The sequence below is a fragment of the Urocitellus parryii genome, chromosome 2 (assembly GCF_045843805.1).
Source record: "Urocitellus parryii isolate mUroPar1 chromosome 2, mUroPar1.hap1, whole genome shotgun sequence".
In the NCBI taxonomy this organism is placed as follows: Eukaryota; Metazoa; Chordata; class Mammalia; order Rodentia; family Sciuridae; genus Urocitellus; species Urocitellus parryii.
This window is the reverse complement of record NC_135532.1, coordinates 96319649-96339741: the sequence shown is the minus strand read 5'-3', so window position 1 is coordinate 96339741 and position 20093 is coordinate 96319649. Positions and strand designations below refer to the sequence as shown.

At 40.4% G+C, this 20093-nt stretch overlaps 1 protein-coding gene across 1 annotated transcript in view; it reads left to right on the top strand.

Annotated features, from left to right (window-relative positions):
• The window catches only part of Cpne4 (copine 4), a 345688-nt gene extending 325986 nt beyond the window's left edge, over positions 1-19702 (top strand). Inside the window, exons 12-16 of the mRNA XM_077793585.1 lie at positions 1234-1288; positions 4362-4413; positions 6641-6774; positions 13994-14230; positions 19568-19702. Of these exons, the coding sequence (XP_077649711.1) occupies positions 1234-1288; positions 4362-4413; positions 6641-6774; positions 13994-14230; positions 19568-19702 (613 nt within the window). The remainder of the gene's footprint in view (positions 1-1233; positions 1289-4361; positions 4414-6640; positions 6775-13993; positions 14231-19567) is intronic.
• Positions 19703-20093: the final 391 nt, after the last annotated feature.

Below are 20093 nucleotides of genomic sequence, written 5' to 3'. Positions count from 1 at the left end.
CATACAGTCCAGTAAGAGTCAGAGTTAAGAAACAATACACATAAATAAATTAATTGGGAGAGAAATTCCAATGTGCATAAAAGAAACCAAACCCAAGGGCACACATGTGACTGACTCTCATGACTTTTCACAAGAATTCTCCCTTTTTTAGATAGCCACGTGTTAATGATTTAAATTAATGGATTGTCTAGTCATCGATTATTTCTATGGCAGGTGATAAAGGCAGGGCACAGGACAGTTAGGGACAGAGGGCAGTGGAGATGTAAAGACACTAATAAAAAAGGTAGGGTCTCTTTGAGATCAGTATATAAGAAAAGACACGTGTGTGATAAGGCGGTGAGTGAATATTGTAGATGAAACCATGCTCTGTCAAGTAACAATATTGACAAGCTTCCCACTGTTTTTTAATATCCCCTTGGATTCAGGCCCATCTGTATTTGAACACTGGTTCTAATTAGCAGTTCCATCATGGGCAAGTCACATTACTTCTCAAGGTGTTTTTCCATAAGCAAAATGAAAAAAATAACCTTCACTTAAAATTTTAAGATAATATATATATTCATATTATATGTATTTATATACATATATTCTTATATACATATTATATACATATATAGATATAGATATATTCTTAATACAGTCAACTGTAGAGGTCACCTAATTTATGATCACTTTCCAAAGGAAACAGAAAGTCAGGACAGGGATAGAGATATGTATAAATTCTGGGGTCGTTTTAGTTTTCAATATTAAATCTAGCAAAAAGTTAAGGGAAGAAGCTACAGACTAAAGACTGTAGTTGGGCCCAGTGGCACATGCCTATAATCCCAGCGGCTCTGGAGGGTGAGGCGGGAGGATCATGAGTTCAAAGCCACCCTCAGCAAAGTGCCTCAGCCAGGTGCTAAGCAATTCAGTGAGACCCTGTCTCTAAATAAATACAAAATAGGGCTGGAGATGTGGCTCACTGGTCAAGTGCCCCTGAGTTCAATCTCTGGTGCCAAAAAAAAAAAAAAAAAAAGACTGTAATGAATTCAGGGGATTATTGCTTGGCATTAATTAACCATGCTATTGCTATCTCCCAATCCCACAAATAATTAAGAAGCATGAGTCAGCACATGGCATAGGAATACCTCCTAATGAGGTTATATGCAAGTTCATGTTTCTCTCTCTCATTAGATGAACAAATGAAGCAACTTCTTTTTTCTTTTCTTTTTTTTTTTTAAATTTTAATTTCAGTGACAAAATGTTCCCAGCCTTTGGATTTGGCGCCAGGATACCACCAGAGTATACGGTGAGTGAGTGAAAATGGAATCTTTTACTTTGCTGTAGTCACTGGTGACTTGGATTTCTTTTACAGTAATCTCATTTGTTTGGCTCTTGATACATCTATGTTGGTGGGGCCCAAAGAGTTAGAAATGGTCTTGATAACCAGTGAAATTAGCATAGGAGCCTATCTTTGATGAAACCCCATGGTATTCTAGGTAGGTCTTCTAATGATCCAGATAAAGGGTTCCAATATTTAACTTCCTGTAGATATGGTCAGAGGTTTATAAAACAATCTCAGCTCCAAGGGCTCAAAACCTATCCAAGATGGCTCAGGAAGAAAAAAAAAAATCTTATTGACAATGCCAGCTGTGAAAGCCCGTAGTAATGAAGTCGACACACTTCTTCCTTCCAAGTCTCCGAGTTTCAGTCTTATATGTGAGATACAAAGAGGTACTGAAGGAAGGAGCATTGTGCTGTGGACAATTAAGAAACTGAAAAGTTCTAATGAGGACATTGGAATTTTGTTTAGTTTTGATACTTATTTCTCAAGACACAAAGAAGGTAAAGATTATAGGTAGAAAGATGTCTGCTACAATGAGGTTAAGGCACTTTACCATGGTCTACCAGATGCCCCTATGGACACTGCACAGAGAATTCATCTCTCCTATGCAGGCAAGGCCCAGGAGGCAACATAATCCTTGCCCCAGCTTCCACCTCACCAATGCCTCTCAAGTCCAAGCTCAGTACAAGCAACACTGCCCAGTCCTCAGTACTTTTGTTTGTTTGTTCTTTTGCTATGTCAGAGCCACAGGTCAGGAGACACATGCTCACACTTGCTCCTTCTTCAGAGCTGTCAGATGCAAAGTTTTTCTTTTCTGTGTCCTTTTTGAAAGAGCCAATCTCTCCGTGAGTGCTTGGATAAGCTGTGAATGGAATGACAGGTCTCCTTGGCTTGTCCCCCTTCTTATTTGCTTTGTATTCCACACTGGCTTCCCTGCTAGGCATAGCTATGGAAATTCTAGAAGCATTTGTTAGAAATAAAGCACATGGGAAAGAAGAATAGAGAAGTTATTGACTGGTGACCTGGAAGACATTATTTAAGCCAAAAAGTATTTTTAGCATGCTTTATTTATTAAAGAATTAAGCAACTTTATATAAAAGATTAGATGTCTGGGTTCTCTTGAAAAACTGAAAAGCCTGTGAACAACCAACAGATGACCTATGTGAGAATTAGCTGGAGCTGAGGAGATACAATCCGCTTCAGATAGGGTGTCAGTTCCAGAACATGGGCAGGTGGACACCCACCTATTTCACAGAGTTGTTTGGCCTCAAACATGTAATGCACACCAAGGAACCACCAGCCCAACCATCAGAGGTGATTTAGCATCCTCCACCATGGACCAGGTGGTCATCTAGTGGCTTGGCCAGCAGGGCTGACAGCCTTACAGCTGTGTGTTCCAGACCTTCCTTGTGTCCTCCATGACCTCTTTCTGCTTCTTGCTGTTTTCTGAATTCCTCATGTTCACTTGATCCCTTGGTTTCATCCCTCCTCCCAGGTAACTTACTCTTCATGCTGTCCCAAAAGACATCTCTCATGTTTCCCCACTTCTGGTCCCAGAAAGCCATTCAAATACCCTCTTTCCATTCCTAATTTCCCTTCTCGTCCAGAAAGACACTAATGATCCAGGCAGCTAATATATCCCTTAGAAAGTTTTCCAAGGCCATTCTGTCTTCTTTAGGAAAAACTCCCAGAGTCTGCATTGAAACTGAGACACAAGCACCTCTGACTTCATTTGTACTTCCCCAGGAAGAGAACTGGAGGCACGGATTTGGATTCAAGTAGTTTATTTGAGAGGTGGAAGAAACCTCAACAAGAGAGTGAGGAAACAGGAGAAAATCAACCTAGGGCATATCGTCAAGCCGGTTACTACTGAGGGTAACTAGAATCTTACCCTGCTGGGTTACCCTGGAAGACAATGTAGAACACACACAGTCCAGAAGAGACAGAGGAGCTGGATATTTATACATTGTCTTATGCCAATCACTGAAAGTTCTGCTCCTCAGGGACATTTTCCTCAATGCTTTTAGCCTGTCAGTTGGGCAGGCAAAGCAAGCTCTGGAGGTTGGAGAAAAACCTAAAGTAAATAAAGCTGGTAATGATTGGAATTCAGCTGACTTGCTTGGAAAAAACTAAGGACAGGGGAATGTGATATAAGCACCAATGCCATCACCTATGACAGGAGATGTCTTAAAAGGAGGTATCTTTTAACAACACCCAAGTGAGCCAGTGCTCAGAAATAGCCTTTGAAGAAAAGAAATGGAATTACCTGAGAAATTTCAGGTGATTCAATAAAAACATCCAGATGTCAAAACTTCCCATTTCTTTAATCAGATTTGTGTAAACAATATGCTAATTGACCTTATGCATAGGTCTTGCCAGGCAGAGGGATTTGTATTGGAAGATGAGAGGGTATATTCCTCTTTTCATTTTTCAAAAATGTAGTGTATTTTACCTGTGTATCTGAAAAATCCTCATGCCCTGTATTCTGCATATTACGTTAGAATGTTTTTTGAATGTCACAGCTTAGTTGGGTCTTTGTAAGTATCACCATTTTGAGCAGACAGCTTGGGGCAAATTGAGTTGTTATATATATATATATTTATATATATATATATATATATATATATATATATATATATATATATATATATATATCACTAGGTTCAAATAGAACTTACCCAAATCTAAGCCTGCAGTCTTTGGCCAGTTCTATCTAGAAACTGGGAAGTTACATTTTTCTGAAATCTTGTCTTATTTTTTTTTCTTTTTTTTTTTTTAATGTGCCTTATTTCCCCCTCCTGCAGCATTTATCTGATTCTGGAAAATCTTCCTGTCACCTCAACTCCACAGGGAGCTTAGAATTCACCCTCCGTCTCAGATTGATTGTGTAAAGGCTTAAAATGGTTCCTGCTGCTTAACACATAATGAATGTAACCGCATTTGTTTGCAAACTCTAAACCCCAGTGCCTCCTTACTGGATTAAAGTTGTAATTCTCTTTCTTCCTTTTTTTTTTTTTTAATGTTAATTGATGTCTAGGTCTCTCATGACTTTGCAATCAACTTTAATGAAGACAACCCAGAATGTGCAGGTAAATCCCAATGTAAAAGAAAGCCAAAGTCTTTTTGCCTCTCCATTTACACCTCTCCCATTTTACTTTTTCTCCACGGTTGTAGCATATCAGTTATGACTGTCTGCAGCAGAGAAGTGGGCTTGCTGGGTCCAAATAAACCATGCTTCTCCAAAAGCAGCAGAAAACAACAATAATAGAGTGGGAAAAAAAAATAAGAGCTAGACGAGACAGAATGCATAAGAGACCTCGAGTTTGCAGCAAGAATATCAATCTCAATTCTGGATTCCTCTGGCCAAAAACAAAAAAGGGGTGGTGGGAGGAATTTCACCTGGTGGGCAGTGATGAGATATTCCTCTTTCTGCTTTCCAAGTTTTCAAGTATCTATTTTTCATAACTTCCTCTCTATGCAGTTATAAGGAGGGGGGCAATGGACATCCCTTGACACTTTCAGCATGTTGGCAAGGGGCATGACCTCAGTGATTCTGAACAAATACCTTCGTGGCTGTGTGCCAAAAAGAGTTTCTGAAAGGCTCTGTCTGGTCCATGTTTCATTATCCCCAGCCAGAAGTTCCTCAACATGATTCCACAAAATAATGAGGCTGAAACTATAATGATAATTATGATCATAAATTTCATTCTAGAATTGCTTTTTTCTGTTTTCCAAGTAACAAACAGAGCCCAGTGCATATGTTGCTATGAAGATCTGAAGACATTCTTAGAGTAGAAGTGTCCATATTTCTCTCCTTTTCCTTGTGAAGGAGGAAAGGGGCTGCAGCCGGGTTCATTCAGATTCAGTGGAGCATGAAAAGCATCCAGAAGTTTCTTTCACAGACTTGACACTTACTGCCCAAGAATATAATACCAGGATGATTAGATCGGAACACAGTAACCTCTAAGACCTGATCCTCATTCTGCTATTCCCTCCCCAGATCCCTCACCTGTTTCCATTTATTATGGTTTAGAACCCTCTTCCCCAGTCATTCCCATTCTTTAACTGTAAGAGGCATTTTCCACCAAGGCAGTATGAAATACATACACTAGAGTTTACCTGGGTCATACTCTTAGAATTCATCTGACTGTTATTGTTTAAAGAAAAGGCAAACTTTCTTATCTTTGGGAAAAACTTGATCATTTTGTTTTGTAGTACTGGGGATGCTCATGCTAGGCAAGTATTTTACCTACATCCCTATCCTGGCACAAAGGCTCGAGAACCAAAATAGATAAGGAGCTTCCATTCGGTATCACCTAACTTCACAACCAAGCTGCATAATGATTTGGTCTCTGTGGTTGAAATGACAGGAATCTGTATTTGGGGTAGGGCAAAGCAGGTGCAGATTTTTTTTGTTTGTTTTAGTGAGATTGTAAACATGAGTATAAGACAGAACAGAACAGAACTTTCATCCAAAAGTATGCAAAAGCTGATTTGCAGTGCATGGTGGCTATAAAGAACAATCTTAGGAGAAGCTTATGTGGATCCCTCTGGCAAAAAATCAGGGTGTGCTGCTTCAGGATAGAAAGAGACAGGATGATGAGCCAGAACAAGGGAGAATAAGAGGTAACACAGGCATAAGACACCAAGAAGCTCTATGTGTATGCAAGTTATTGGTAATAGTACTGTTACCATAGAATTGGGATGGCAATGTGAAACGTGATCGAGACTCATCCCATGAGCTACACAGACAGGGTTGCCTCTCTTGGCAGAGTCCCATCCTTTATTCTTTCCTGGGCTCACATGGCCTTAAGGTGAAAGCACCCCTTTCAATGAGAGGTTGACCATGATACTGAACATCATTCATCTGAGCTACAATTGCCAGGACATGACTACAGCAGCCATTTTTCTCATTTATCACACACCTGGTGAGCACTCACCATGTGAACCCTGCCTCAAGCTCCTTGGGGGGATACAAAAATGAGTAAGTCACGATTCTTGCCCACAAGGAATCAAGTCTGGAGAGATGGACCTATGGACACAGACTCCTATAGATGGCCCAGTTGGCATTTACCATAAAGTGGCTTTTGACTTTAGCCTTCAAAGAGAAAAATGATTTCAGTATGAAAGACAGCAACAACAGTGATGTGTATTCCTTTTTATCTTAAGAACATAAATGTGTTGACAAGAACTATTTGGAGCAATTCAATGCCGTGTGTGTGTGTGTGTGTGTGTGTGTGTGTGTGTGTGTGTGTGTTTAAATATATTTGAAGGGAATATGGAGCTGTTGATCGTTGCCCATTTATTCCACCTTAGGAATCCAAGGAGTTGTGGAAGCCTATCAGAGCTGCCTTCCTAAGCTCCAGCTCTATGGCCCCACCAACATCGCCCCCATCATTCAGAAAGTCGCCAAGTCAGCTTCGGAGGAGACTAACACCAAGGAGGCTTCGGTAAGGAGAGGGGCAGTCCACATGATCACAGGAGATTACCTTTCCTCATATGGATATTGGACACAACACCCATCCCAGTCCGACAATAAATCCCTGGTTTTTTACCTGTGTGAATTTGGACAAGTGACTTCAACATCCCCTATCTTCAATCTCCTCATCTAAAACGTGGAGATGGTCAAACCCACCTCTGCTGAGTGGTAAGACTTAGCGAGGTGTCATTGCCTGAACACAGAGGACTCTCAACAATGGGAGCTACTGTATTCACTGAAGTATTTCTTATCCACCTCCTGTCCCAGGAAAGAAAAAATAAATCCAAAATAAGCTTGCTGTCCAATGAGCCCATTCCACAGAAATAAAACAGAAGATGATTCTACCTCTTAGTGACAAAGTGCAGCAAATATTTATTTCTCATCCTTTTTCCCCCCTCAAGAAAAATGCAAACTAAGGCTATGAATCCAAAAAGAATTTCTTTTCCCTAATATTTTAGAAGTGAACATATTACTCTAGTAACTTTTGTGTTTATTATTTTAAATGATATCAACATATTTCTCTTCAGCTTTATAACCTTTTTTTTCCTTCAAATTTAGTAAACTATTACTGATGTCTGAAATTCTCTGTGTAATTCCATCCTGGTTCCAGGATGCTACATTCACATAAATGTAAAAAAGATTGTACTCCCTCATCTTCTTACATTAATTCAACCTAACTCACTTGTAATGCACCCATGTTCCAAGCCTTCCCTCATTTTAGGACAGGTTGAGGACCACACTCCTACCTATTGCCAACCTTTGCTTTTGTGCACTGGGGCATGTACCCTCCCAATTATCCAAGGACATTGACTCATAATTAAATTCCCACTCTTCCTGATTATCATTTATTTTTCCCTTTCTATTATAAACACATTCCCATTAGCAAGTAAACATTCCATAATGTCTCCTATTTATTAAAAATCTCTCCTATGACCCCACTTTATCCTTTAGCAACTGTCCCTACCTTTATGCCTCTATGGAGCAAAATTCACTGAAGGAGTTGACGATGCTCACTGTCACCATCTCTTTTTTTTCATTAGTCACTCTTCGATATGCAAGTAAAAACTACATTTGTCAAAGCCAAAATCACCTCTATCTTACCAAACCCATCAGTCAAATCTGTCTTCGTCTAGACCTCTCAGTGGCTTTTGATCCAGGTGATCATATTCCTCTTGAAATACCTTCTTCACTTGGCTTCCAGAATACCACATTCCACTGGTCTTCCTCTTGTCTCAGTGACCACCCTTTGTTAGTATCTCTTTCTGCCCTTACCTCCTCCTCTTGACTTCCAGACGTTAAATCTCCAGAATTCAGTCTCTGAACCTCTTCCATTACTCTGCAGTATCTGTTCGTTGTCATGGCCTTATATACCATATGCACACTATGTTTCCCAAGTATGTAGCTGTAGCCCAGCCTGTCTCTGAACTTTGAATTCATCCATTCAACTGTTTTTTATCATCTCCATCAGGATATCAATAGTACATATGTAGCATATCCAAATCAGAACTTTGACCATCTCACGCATCCCAACTCCTTTCTCCAACTTCCCAGTCTCTATGATTCCAACATTCACCTAGTTGCTTAAGTCAAAAGCTTGACGTAGTTCTTCATTCCTTTCTTTCCCTCATGTCCTGTAGTAGTTACTTTTTGCTTCATGAACATTTGTCTCAACATTTTTCAGTTTAAAACAGCAATAAGCATTTATTTTCTTGTGCATTTTCTGTGGATCAGAGATTCAGGCACAGTCAATCTGGGTAGTTGAGGTTGTACTCGAGATATTGTCTAGGGTGGAGTCATTTGAAGGCTGATCTGGGGCTGAAAGTTCTGCTACCAAGGTGATTCACTCACCTGCCTGTCATGTTGCTGCTAGAGGCTTCAGATCTTTACTACATGGGCTGCCAGTGAGCCAAGAAGGAGTAAAGCAGAAGTCACACTGTCTCTTATGATTTAGCCTAAGAAGTGGCAATCTCTCATTTCCATAATACCCTATTTTAGTTGGGGCATTCCAATTATGTGTGAGAAAAACTACATAAAGACATTAACCAGGAAGTGAGGATTATTGGGTGCCATCTTGAAGCCTGGCTGTCACACACCCACTTTCTGATCTACCATCAAGTTATAGCAGTTGATTTTCAAAATAAAGCCCAAATGCTGCCACTTCTGACTACCTTCCTAGCTACTCTTGGTCACCAACATTCTACTTGAACTGAGGCAAAAACCTCCTAATTGGATTCCCTCCTTCATTTTCTTTCCCATTGCAATCTCTACTTCACCCAGAAAACAGACCCATCTTCTTAAAACAAAATTAGTATCATGTTACTCCTTTGCTTTAAATTCTCCAATGTCTTCTTATCATGCTTAGAATGAAATTTAAATCCCCTCATATGAGCTAGAAGGCTCTATGTGAACTACACTCTGCCTGCCTCTTGATCTTAATTCTCCTCACACTCTCTTTTGCTCCCAATTCCAGTCACACTGGCCTCTCACTGCTTTTTAAACACACCAAACGTATTCCCACCCCTAAGCCTTTTCTCTTGCTCTTCCCTGCTAAGGTTTCTTTTATCCTAAACATCCACAGGAGCCATTCACTTCTATCAACTCTTTTGAAAGATCCTACTGATTGCTTTATCTAAAATAGCCCATCCACCCATCCCTATCATGCCTCAGCTTTATTTTTTGTTTGTGGCACTTATCTCTTACCTGAAATACTTTAGATGTTTCTGTTTACTTGGGTATTTTATGTCTCCTCTCTCCTTATACAGAAGCTCTGAAATGAGAAGAGCTTGTCCACCACTTGTAGTTCCCCAATCTCATCTAGCAGAGAGGCTGATGGCTTGACGTGATCAAGTTTCTACTGGGTGTGGAAGCTAAGAAAACCATGCCTCCTCCCTGCTCATATTTCCTCTTCTCTTGAGAAACCATTGATACCTCTCAACATTGCATGCCAACATCTCCACTAAGACGTGGACCCTACAAGGCTTCCCCTTTCCCTCAATCACTGAGGCCTTGGTGCAAATTGAATCTTCATAGATGCAAGATTTAGGGAGACGTTTTGGGCAGAATCAGTTTTTCATTTTATTTTTTAACTGTTTTTTTAGTTCTAGAACCCATTCTTTAAATGATACCTTGCTCAGAAAATCAACACATAAAACTATTAAAAAAAAATGTTATTCTTGTCAAATCTGCTTAAGGAATAAGGTGAAAAGTTGTTTGTTCTCTTTGATCCCCTTTATTCATAACAGTGTCCAAGGCATCCCTAAAGCTCCCCAGACCACAGTTTAAAGCGTGCACTATCTCATCTCCTCTGGTATACTAGGACATGCAAAAGTAAAAAGAGAAAGTACTAACCTAGGCCTAGACTTGGGGCTGGTATAAGCCAGGATGGGTTTTGGCTATTTCTCATTCCTTCAGAGGTGGTGGGTCTGCTTTGAAAGGACAAGTCAAGAGATGGGACCATATGCAAGAAGCATCTAATCCACATATCACCAGATAAATTTCCCCTCCAGGTCAGGAACAGGTGTTTCTTCTCAGAGGTTTCTCCTGTTCTTTGAACAGTCTGTGGTCCAGAGTCCCTTGTTATTAGTGATATTTCTTAGGGTCATGAGCATAAACCTCATAGGCAAACTGTGCCAGGGAGTTAATTGCTATAAGATTTTCTTCTTGATTTTTGTGAAATTCTTCTAGAAAAAAAAATCTCCTCTTTATCTAACTATGACCTTAGATATGTTAAAAGCTCTAATACCTCATCCATGAGCATTTTACCAACTTGACTTTGGAAGAAGCTCTTATTGCTAGCTTTAGTGAAAATTTCCATCAGGGTTTTGATGCAACAGTCCGCAGCTTATTATCTTTGGAATGGTTAGATTCTAGAATCCTGGCCATCTCTTGAGACCAGGGGTTCTCAAACTTTTTTGCTTCACAGATCCCTTTAACAACTGGTAAAGCCAATTGGCCCCTTCTCAGAAGTGTTGCAAGTGCACAGAATAAATTATAAACAGCCATATTGAAATGCAGTTAGCAAACTTGTTCTTAAATGTGACAAGGAAGCATTATAAATATAGTATTAAAAAGTTTATTTTATTTTATTTTTATTTTTTGATACCAGGGATTGAACCCAGGGGCACTTAAGAACCGAGCCACATCCTCAGCCCCTTTTTTTAATATTTTACTTAGAGACAGGATCTCACTTAGTTGCTTAGGGCCTCACTAAGTTGGTGAAGCTGGCTTTGAACTCACAATCCTCCTGCCTCAGCCTTCCCAGCTGCTGGGATTATAGGTGTGTACCACCGCACCTGGCAAAAGTTTATTTTCTTTACATGTTAAATTATGAGAACAAGTAGCTAGTCTAATAATTCCATAATTCCTGAGTAGTGTTGAATATAATTAATACAATGAAATATATATGTTATATCTGTAATGTAATAAGAAAACATTCTGTAATTTCTGTTTGTGACTAAGCCACAAATATAACTAACATTAATCTGATTTGCTGGTTCCATTTATAACTGAAAAAAATTATAAATTTCAGTTAAAGATTAGTAAAAATCAAAATATAATTTATTCAAAGTTCAAAAACTGCTTAAAATCTTTTAGGAGTCCATAGACCCTAAAAGAAACACTGCTCTACATCATCAAGAGTCATTACAAACATCCCAAAGCCTGTTTTTCAATGGCTTGTCAACGAAGAATGATTTTTATATTTTTTAATAGTTGAATAAAAGTACAAGAAAAAATATTTGGTGACATATTAAAATAATGACATTCAAATTTCAGTGTTCCTAAATAAATAAAGCTTTATTGTAAGCTTTATTGGTATACAGCCACTCCTATTTGTTTTAAATATTGAATGTGGCTGTCTTCACCCTATGGTCTCTAGTTGTGGTAGAGAACTTTATGACTGTAAAGTCTGAAATATTTATTTAATATCCTTTTACAAAAAACAGTTTCTCAACCCCTGCTCTGGACCATGACAGTTCTGAATCTCTCCAGTGTGGTGGTGTAACCATCAGGGATTTTTTTGTTGTTTTTCTTTGAGGCATGGATCAGGGAGGGGAGATCCATCTATAGATCAGATAAGACAGGAGTAGGGGCAGGCAGAGAATGATGACACAGAAATGAGTCCCTCAAGGGCTCCCACTTAGGAATCAGAAGCCCAGCCTCCTTTTACATGTGCCATCTGCCTTCACCTGCCAAGATGGACCACAGCAAGGCTGATTAATCATTCTGGTGTATTCCATACACCTTCCTCACCCCCAAACCACTCAAATCGCCTCCTTCTTCCCCTTCTCTCTGCACCTCCCTAGCTCCTCCATACCATCATCCTACGGAAACCCTCCTCTAAACTCCCAGACCAGCTTCCTTGTGAGCATATAAGAAGAAAGCAAAGATATGGGTGTACATTGAGGACTAGGTTAGGACTAGGAGTGGGTGTTTAGTGAATAGACATGGAACAAAACTGGTCTTTGCATCAAACTGTACGGAAAGCATTCAGGACATGTGGCTGTCTGCATCATAGTATGAATTTTGTTTATCTCTAGTTCATAGTTTTTTGTTTAAAAAACTTTTTTCAGGTATATAGACAAAGGAGAAAAGAACAAACTCTTTAGTAGTGCCAACCTATTTGCAGCCTTGGAAGTGTGTGAGTCTCAAAATGAGATGTTTTCAAAATTCGGCTCCTCTATCCAGACTTTCTCCTTTGAAATGTGACAACGTAGATTTTTTTTTCTATGTTGGAGGTCAAATTTGGCCTCACGCATGGAAGACAAATGCTCTGCCACTAAGCCACACCCCCCAGCCCAGAATGTTTTAATCTTCCTACCTTTATTCCCTGCAAATGATGGGCATATTGCAGGAATTATATTGGTATTTCTTTTTGAGTGTGGCTTTTGAGTATGGCATGAGCCACATCTCACTGATCTTCTTCCCTCCCCTCTTTCATCAGTGAAAGTCAGCATGGTGTCTCTCCCAATAACAGTAACAGTGCTCACCTTCAATAAGTTTTCTTCTCCAAACTCTTAACACACCTCCCAAGCTCTCTTTTGCTAATGGGTGTAGTACTTTTCCTCCAATACCCTTTTCAGCTGAGCTTCTCCAGGTGAGAAGGGTTAGGGACACCGTAGGCCAGAATCCAGGACTTAACGCAGGACCTAGAGCAGGAAGCCAGAGGAGTACAACAACTTCTGCATGAGTGCCTTGAGAAAGTCTGTGTCCTTGGCTCATGACCATCAGAGGGAGAGACAACAGCCTTGACACCTCCTAGCATGGCATTAGACCAATGCCTCTGATGGAAATATAATGCAAATCTTAGATACAATGTTTCCAATAGCTACATTAAAAAAATTGAAAGAATAAAAAATAAATACATTTTAATAATTTTTTTAATTTAAAATCCAAAAGAGCCAACATATTGTCATTTTAGCATCTACTCCATAAAAAAATTATCAGTGAGATATTTTTTCCTTTTTTGTACCAAAATTTTAAAGTCTATGCATATTTTACACTACAGTATCTCTGGGTGCTGAGTTATGGCCAATACTTGATCTCCATTTAGATATTATAAGTTGATAACTGAAAATATAGATTCATGTAGATGAGTTGTTCCAAACATAACTAAAAAGTGGTCAATAACTGAATTTGGTATCAATCTTTAACATTAAATTTAAATTCACTAAAAATTTTAAAATTCAGTGCTTCCACTGCCTTACCCACATTTCCAGGGCTCAGTAGTCTCATGGAACTAGTGTCTATTGTATTAGACTGCACAGCTTTAAATTCTTAAAAAATTTTTCAAGCTGAGGAAGGCTATATCCATGATCTCATCCCATCCCTTATTTGTGAACCAAAGATGCTAAGACCTAGAGGCATTGAGAGATTTTCCTGGGGTCTAGAAGAATGAGGCTTTGAAGCCATTCCTGTCAATTTCGAACTCCTACTTTTTCTACTACACTGTGCTTTGGAACTGCCAGTGAGGTGGTTATTAAAATTAAGCTATAATTACTATACCCACTTGTAAGCTCCATGCATCCTAACCTTAAGAATTTAGGGCTGCTCAGAAGAGGCACTCAAAAAAATATCTGACATCACTGTTGCTGTGGTCACTAAGCAATGAAGCCACCCCAGTGCCTAACTGGTATTGTACTGTCCTTGCCTCTCCTCCTTCCCATTCCCCACCACCTGGCATCCAACTACAGCAATACTTCATCCTGCTGATCCTGACAGACGGTGTCATCACAGACATGGCGGACACCCGGGAGGCCATTGTCCATGCCTCCCACCTCCCCATGTCGGTCATCATCGTTGGAGTGGGGAATGCTGACTTCAGTGACATGCAGATGCTGGATGGTGACGATGGGATTCTGAGGTCGCCCAAGGGAGAGCCTGTCCTTCGAGACATCGTCCAGTTTGTGCCCTTCAGGAACTTCAAACACGTACGCATATCTGTCATGGGGGCACTTCCTGTGGGAGAAGAGAACCAAAGTGTGCTCACCTCCCACATGTGTTCACCAATGTGTGTGGTGATCTGTCATTCTCGAAGCAAACACCAGCTATCCCTGCCTGGGACAGCCATCTCCCACAGCAAGGATATGTATAGAGCATGACTCTTTGGAGTAAGAAGTGTAAATGGATGTATAGACAAGAAGTCACGCTAACTGTGGTAGCCAAAATGTTACTAATGCTTGCCCTCATTCATACAATTTAGGATCTCTAGCACCTGCTGCACCCATTGCTGCTGTGCAAAGCTGGGCAGCTGCTCAAAGGTGCTTGACTAAGTAGAATAAACCAAAAATCATCCCGGGTCCTGCTTGTCAAGCCACATGCCCCAGCAGAAGTCTGTTTTGCTTTGGTAAAGTATGAAACCTAAATCCCCTGTAAATATATATTAAGCAGCATCAAAGATTTATTTAACACATTCATGCACAAGATGACAAAGGTAGTTCAAAGAAATATATTGAGCAGTTGAATATGATCAGTGAGGGGGAAATGTTGGAATAAATTTGCTAAAGTAGACTGGTTAATGAACCATCAGAGTTAAAAAAAAAAGAAAAAGAAAAAATGAAGAAAGGAGAAAGAAAAGAAACAAACCATAATCATTGAATGACCTTCTCTACTGGATAGAAATTGTTTGCATCCTATCAGTTTTCTACAAATGAATATCTAACTTTACATCTTGGATCTTTATCAATAATAAGTAGTAAAGCAGCATCACATTCCCCAACAGCCCTGAACCTGGCCCATTAGACAATGTAGTAGGATTATATTTAAAAGACGCACAGTAACAATTTTCTGCATTTCCAAATTTTGGATAATTAAGTCCCTGAAGAAAGGAACACAGTCAAAATTGCCACAAACCCCTGCACCTATAGGTTTAGGATCACCCAAAGGGATGCCTTCTCTGATTCATAGAAAGTTCCTCTCAAGCCTTCTCCAACTGGATCTGGGAGTCCCTAGGGGTGGGTGGCTACAGACAATCCTCCTGTGAAAGCTGCCCAAGAGCAGAGCATGCCCATGGCTCCTGCTGCCCACTACAGCCTTGCCTTCTTCCTTGCTGGTGGTGACAGCCATATCAGTCACCACACCTGAGCTGCCCCAGCAGGAGGGAATCACCAAATTCCCATGTCCTGAAGCTGCTTCCCAATCTCCTTGAGAAAGGAAAAAAAAATATCCCCTCCTTCACCAACATGCCCTGTGCCCTCTGTCACCTGGAGCGTTAATTCAGGGAAGTCTGTGTCCCCATACCTCAAGGGTCCCTCCAAGAAACATCTTCATTAGCTTCTGCAGCAGCCTCTGTCTTAGTGGGGCTCCAGTGAACTATTTAGTTCAGGGTGAGGAAGCCACAGATACCATGGCATCTACTCCAATCATTCCCTCCTGGTGCTTATTTGGAAAAGTCCTTTCCTCCAGTCAAAAACTCACTTTCAGGCACAGTTTCAATTGGGGCTCACACTGGGACCCCAGCTCCAACTGAACCTGGCAGTGCATGTTCTCTTCAGAAATGGCTGCTTGTTCTGCTGTCTTCTTGGGCAGGCTTTACAGTGAGGATTCAGATAAAGCACCAGCCCCACAGCCTCACCTGAACCCTAGATTTCATGACCTTTCTGGGCCTCACAGGGAAGTAACTATACACTCCAGGGCTCTTGAATGATGAGATTCTTCATAACTCTACTGCCACACAATTACTATTGTCCTTTTAAGGAAGGCTGCAGTGTCATTAGAATCATTAAAGGAGCAGAAAATCAATCCCTGGCTGCAGAGTGGAGTGCAGAGAGAGAGAGTTTTCAAGTAACAGCAGTGAGCCAATCTCCCCGACAAACTCTCAGGGCAATGCATGTGGGTGAGGGGTAATTATGCCACCATATCCCATCTTCCTCTTTTCCTAAGGAGATTTACAAAGAAAAACACTCACTCAGTGAAAGAGGCTCACCATGCACTCAAGGTGTCTACATGTGGACAGCAAGGCGTGGACTACCATTCATAACTCTGCCTGAGTGAAGAGGGATCAAAGAGCTCACTCTCTAGGAGATTCATGAACTGCCCCAAACCACGCTCTCCCACTCCCCTCCCCCACGTGCACGTACATGCAAACACATATGTGCAAGAATAATATCACAGAACCTTCAAAAGATCTACCCTCTACCTCAGGCCTCCATCCTCTTCCCCAAACGCTCATGGAGGGTCAGCTGTGCATGGCACACATTAGATACTGCAACCACAGCAAGATGGTAGAACCATGGATCCTGGCCTCTAGGGATTTGCTGGAAAATCGTATGATGGGAACAAAGATATATGATGCAACCTGTGCGTGGTTGAGAAGTGCTAAAATGTTTCTGTGGGACCTCAGAGCAGAGAGGGGTACCTATGAGGAAAGCCTCAGTGCTCCAAGCTGGTATTTGGGGAAAGGATAGAGCATTGGTGAGCCAGGAGTTGGAGATGCACTGGCAACAAGAGAAGTACCCTAAGCAGGGAAAGGAAGTGGGGTGCTGCTCATAGTCTCTGTGCTATGTAGTATCTCCAGTGCCTCCGGGGTTAACTAAGGCAGAGAACCAAGAGCATATTCACCTGCCTTATCTTCATGGATTTTGAATTAGATTTTGAAAACCATTTCATTATCCAAACTAATCTGCTCAGAATTCAATAAAAGAGAAGGTAAGAAGCTGGTATCAGTTCATATAAACCAGTAAGCCTTGAGTTACCTGTCTTTTTCTGCTCTTCATGATAAGTCAGAGCTTTAAAGTAGATAAGGCATGGTTTCCAAGCTGTGTGGCTCTGGGAAAGTTATTGAATGTCCCTGTGCTACAAACTCATCTCTAAAATGAGGCAAATGCTGCACACACTGGAAGATTAAAGATGGGAGTCTACATAAAGCTTAGCACAGTGCCTGGTTTAAGGATGTGGTTAGTGTACACACATTTTATTACTGTTTTTACCAGCTGATTTTACATGTTTGACTTTTCCCTAACCAACTAATGTCCCCATGACCTCATGTGCAACTAGCTCTGATATTCAAGAAAACCCACTTAGGAACTGTGCTTTGTAATAGAGTAGCCACTGGCCACATGTGGCTATTTAAATGTATTAAAACTAAATAAAACTTAAAACTCCGTTCCTCAGTCACTCGAGCCACATTTCAAAGCCTCAAGAGTTGCCTGTGGCTAGTGACTCCCATACTGGACAGCACAGATAGAGCATCTCCATCATTGCTGAAGGTTGTATTTGACAGTAGGAATATTTTGGCTGTGAGTAATAGTGAATCTGTTTTTATAGTGGATTAAATGAGTGTTTTTTAGCCAGGGATGACATTACTACCCACAAGACATTTGGCAGTATCAAGGGACATTTTCAACAGTGACCGATATGGAGTGCTATCTGCATCTAGTGGCTAGAAGCCAGGGATGCTGGCAATACCCTGCAATATACAGGACAGTCCCCCACACAGAATTATGCAGTCCAAAGTGCCAACAGTGCCAAGATGGAGCAAACATAATTTTTCTTGTGTAACTAGAAGATAGGGGCTGGTAGCTACGGGCAATTTCTTTTTTCAGTGACTCAGTAGTATGAGGGTCAGCATGTCATGATTTCCTTTCATGATCCCTCAATGATAAAGATTGAATCACAGTCTAATTCAAGGGAGAAAGAAATGGGAAAGGGAACTAGAGGCAACCATGTCTGTCCCCTTTAACCAAGAGGAAGAGAGTTCCAAGACACATCCTTTAGGAAACTCCCACTTAAATCTCAAAGGGTGAAACTGGGTCACACGACCATCCCTAAAAGCAACGGAGGCTGCAAAATCAAATATTTGACAGATGACCAAGGAGAGATCAATAATGACTTTTGTATCTTCCCCAGTGTGCACAATGACCATGGTCTAACGCATAATCCTGAGCAGTCGTTTGTAAAGTGAGGTTGAATTTTCCACAGGCTGCGACATCTTCAAAATGCAAGGGATCGCTTTCGAAAAACTCCTCGATGTTTTCAGATTTTTTTTTTCAAACATATGTGTCTTTTCTTGAGACTCTGTTAGATGAACTGAATTTCTTCCCTTCCTGTTTTACCTCGGAGAGCACTGAGGCTTAGCAAATTGAATGACTGAGGGCCAAACCACATAGGAAAGAAAGAAATAGCAATGCCATCACCCGGGCACTTAGGCCAGTCCTCGTTCCTCTGGCATTTCAAACACTTGTTAACTAGTGAGTCTGCCCAAACTTTCAACCTCTTCACTAATAGGAGGCAATTAAAGTTGTTTGCCCAGGATTTGTGCAGATAGTACTAAACACCAGCACTAGGAATAGAATCCAGCTCTACTTAACTCCAGAGTTCATGCCTGATATTAGCTTCAGTACTTCTCAGCTATAGACTCATCACTGTAGATCACATGGTCCTGTGCCCCAGCCTCCAAATCCTACAGAAGACTCACAATGCCAATAGAATTATAAGTGAATTACGAATGGTATTCAAGACCCTGGCCCAATCTCATTTTTTTAGCCAAACACCTACCAATCCTGAATCTCCAGTTCACACATGCACACACCTTTATTCCCCATCAGATGAGTCATTGTCCCTAGAATGATTTAACGCCATCCCCTTACCTTTTCCTTACATTTTAAAAATATGCCCAACTTGAATACCACCCACCTTTTGGAAGCCTGCTGCTATTTCCTCCAAGATAACTTAGTCTCTTTGTTCCCTGTGCTCTGTTCACAGTGTCTGCTTCTCAAATCTCAATATACATGAGAATCCCCAGAGCATCATGTTAAAGTGCAGATTATGACTCAGGAGCTCCAGGTTATGTCTGAGAGTCTACATGGCTGATAGCTCCCATGTAATGTGATGATGCCGGTCCGTATCCTGTGTCCCACTCTACCTTACAGAAGGGTTCCTTTTGATGATGTGAGGCTCCCTTCACATGATTACAGCTTTACTGATGGCAAGAACCATAGACCCATAAACCCAGCACAGTGCATGAAAATAAATAAGTATCTAGAATTGAATGCAAATCAGAATCAAAACTGTAGAATAATTCATTCTGCCTTCCAACCTTCACCTGTCATCAAATGTAAATAGTTTTATATTTTGAGAGGAAAAGTATAAAAAATAGAAAGATGAAATTAAATATCTATTTGCTAACAATCTGAAAACTCTTACGTGGAATAGATTCCCAACAGATTGAATGAATGAATGAATGAATGAATGAGACACAAGGAAGGACTCAACACTTTGAGTCTGAATGACCAAGAGCCAAAATCATGGTAATTTCTTCTTCTCTGCAGGCATCTCCAGCTGCCCTTGCAAAGAGTGTGTTGGCTGAAGTCCCAAACCAAGTTGTGGACTATTACAATGGCAAAGGAATTAAACCAAAATGTTCATCAGAAGTATACGAGTCTTCCAGGACACTAGCTCCATGAACTCCTCACACTTTTACAGAGTTCTGAAATATTACTCCTGCTAATATTTAATACTTCTACTCTACCTGTATTTAAAAAAATAATAATACACATTTTAAAATAGCACGTTTTGGTGATTTTCAACTAACTGACAAATTTTTTTTTGCATGTGTAGCCCCAAAACCTGAATCTGTTAAGCCCTTGTATTGTTAAAAGACTTTTTACAAAAAAAAAAAAATACAAATCATAATAACTTACTCTTTACAGCATGTCGCCTTGAAATAAAATGGTATATGTATCCGTTTTTTATACAGGTTTGTTCAAATTTTGCTAAATTTCTTATTATCTTTACACTGTAAAGCATTTTGAAACATTTATTGAACGTTGATAGCCAAAACATAACTTTGGTTTT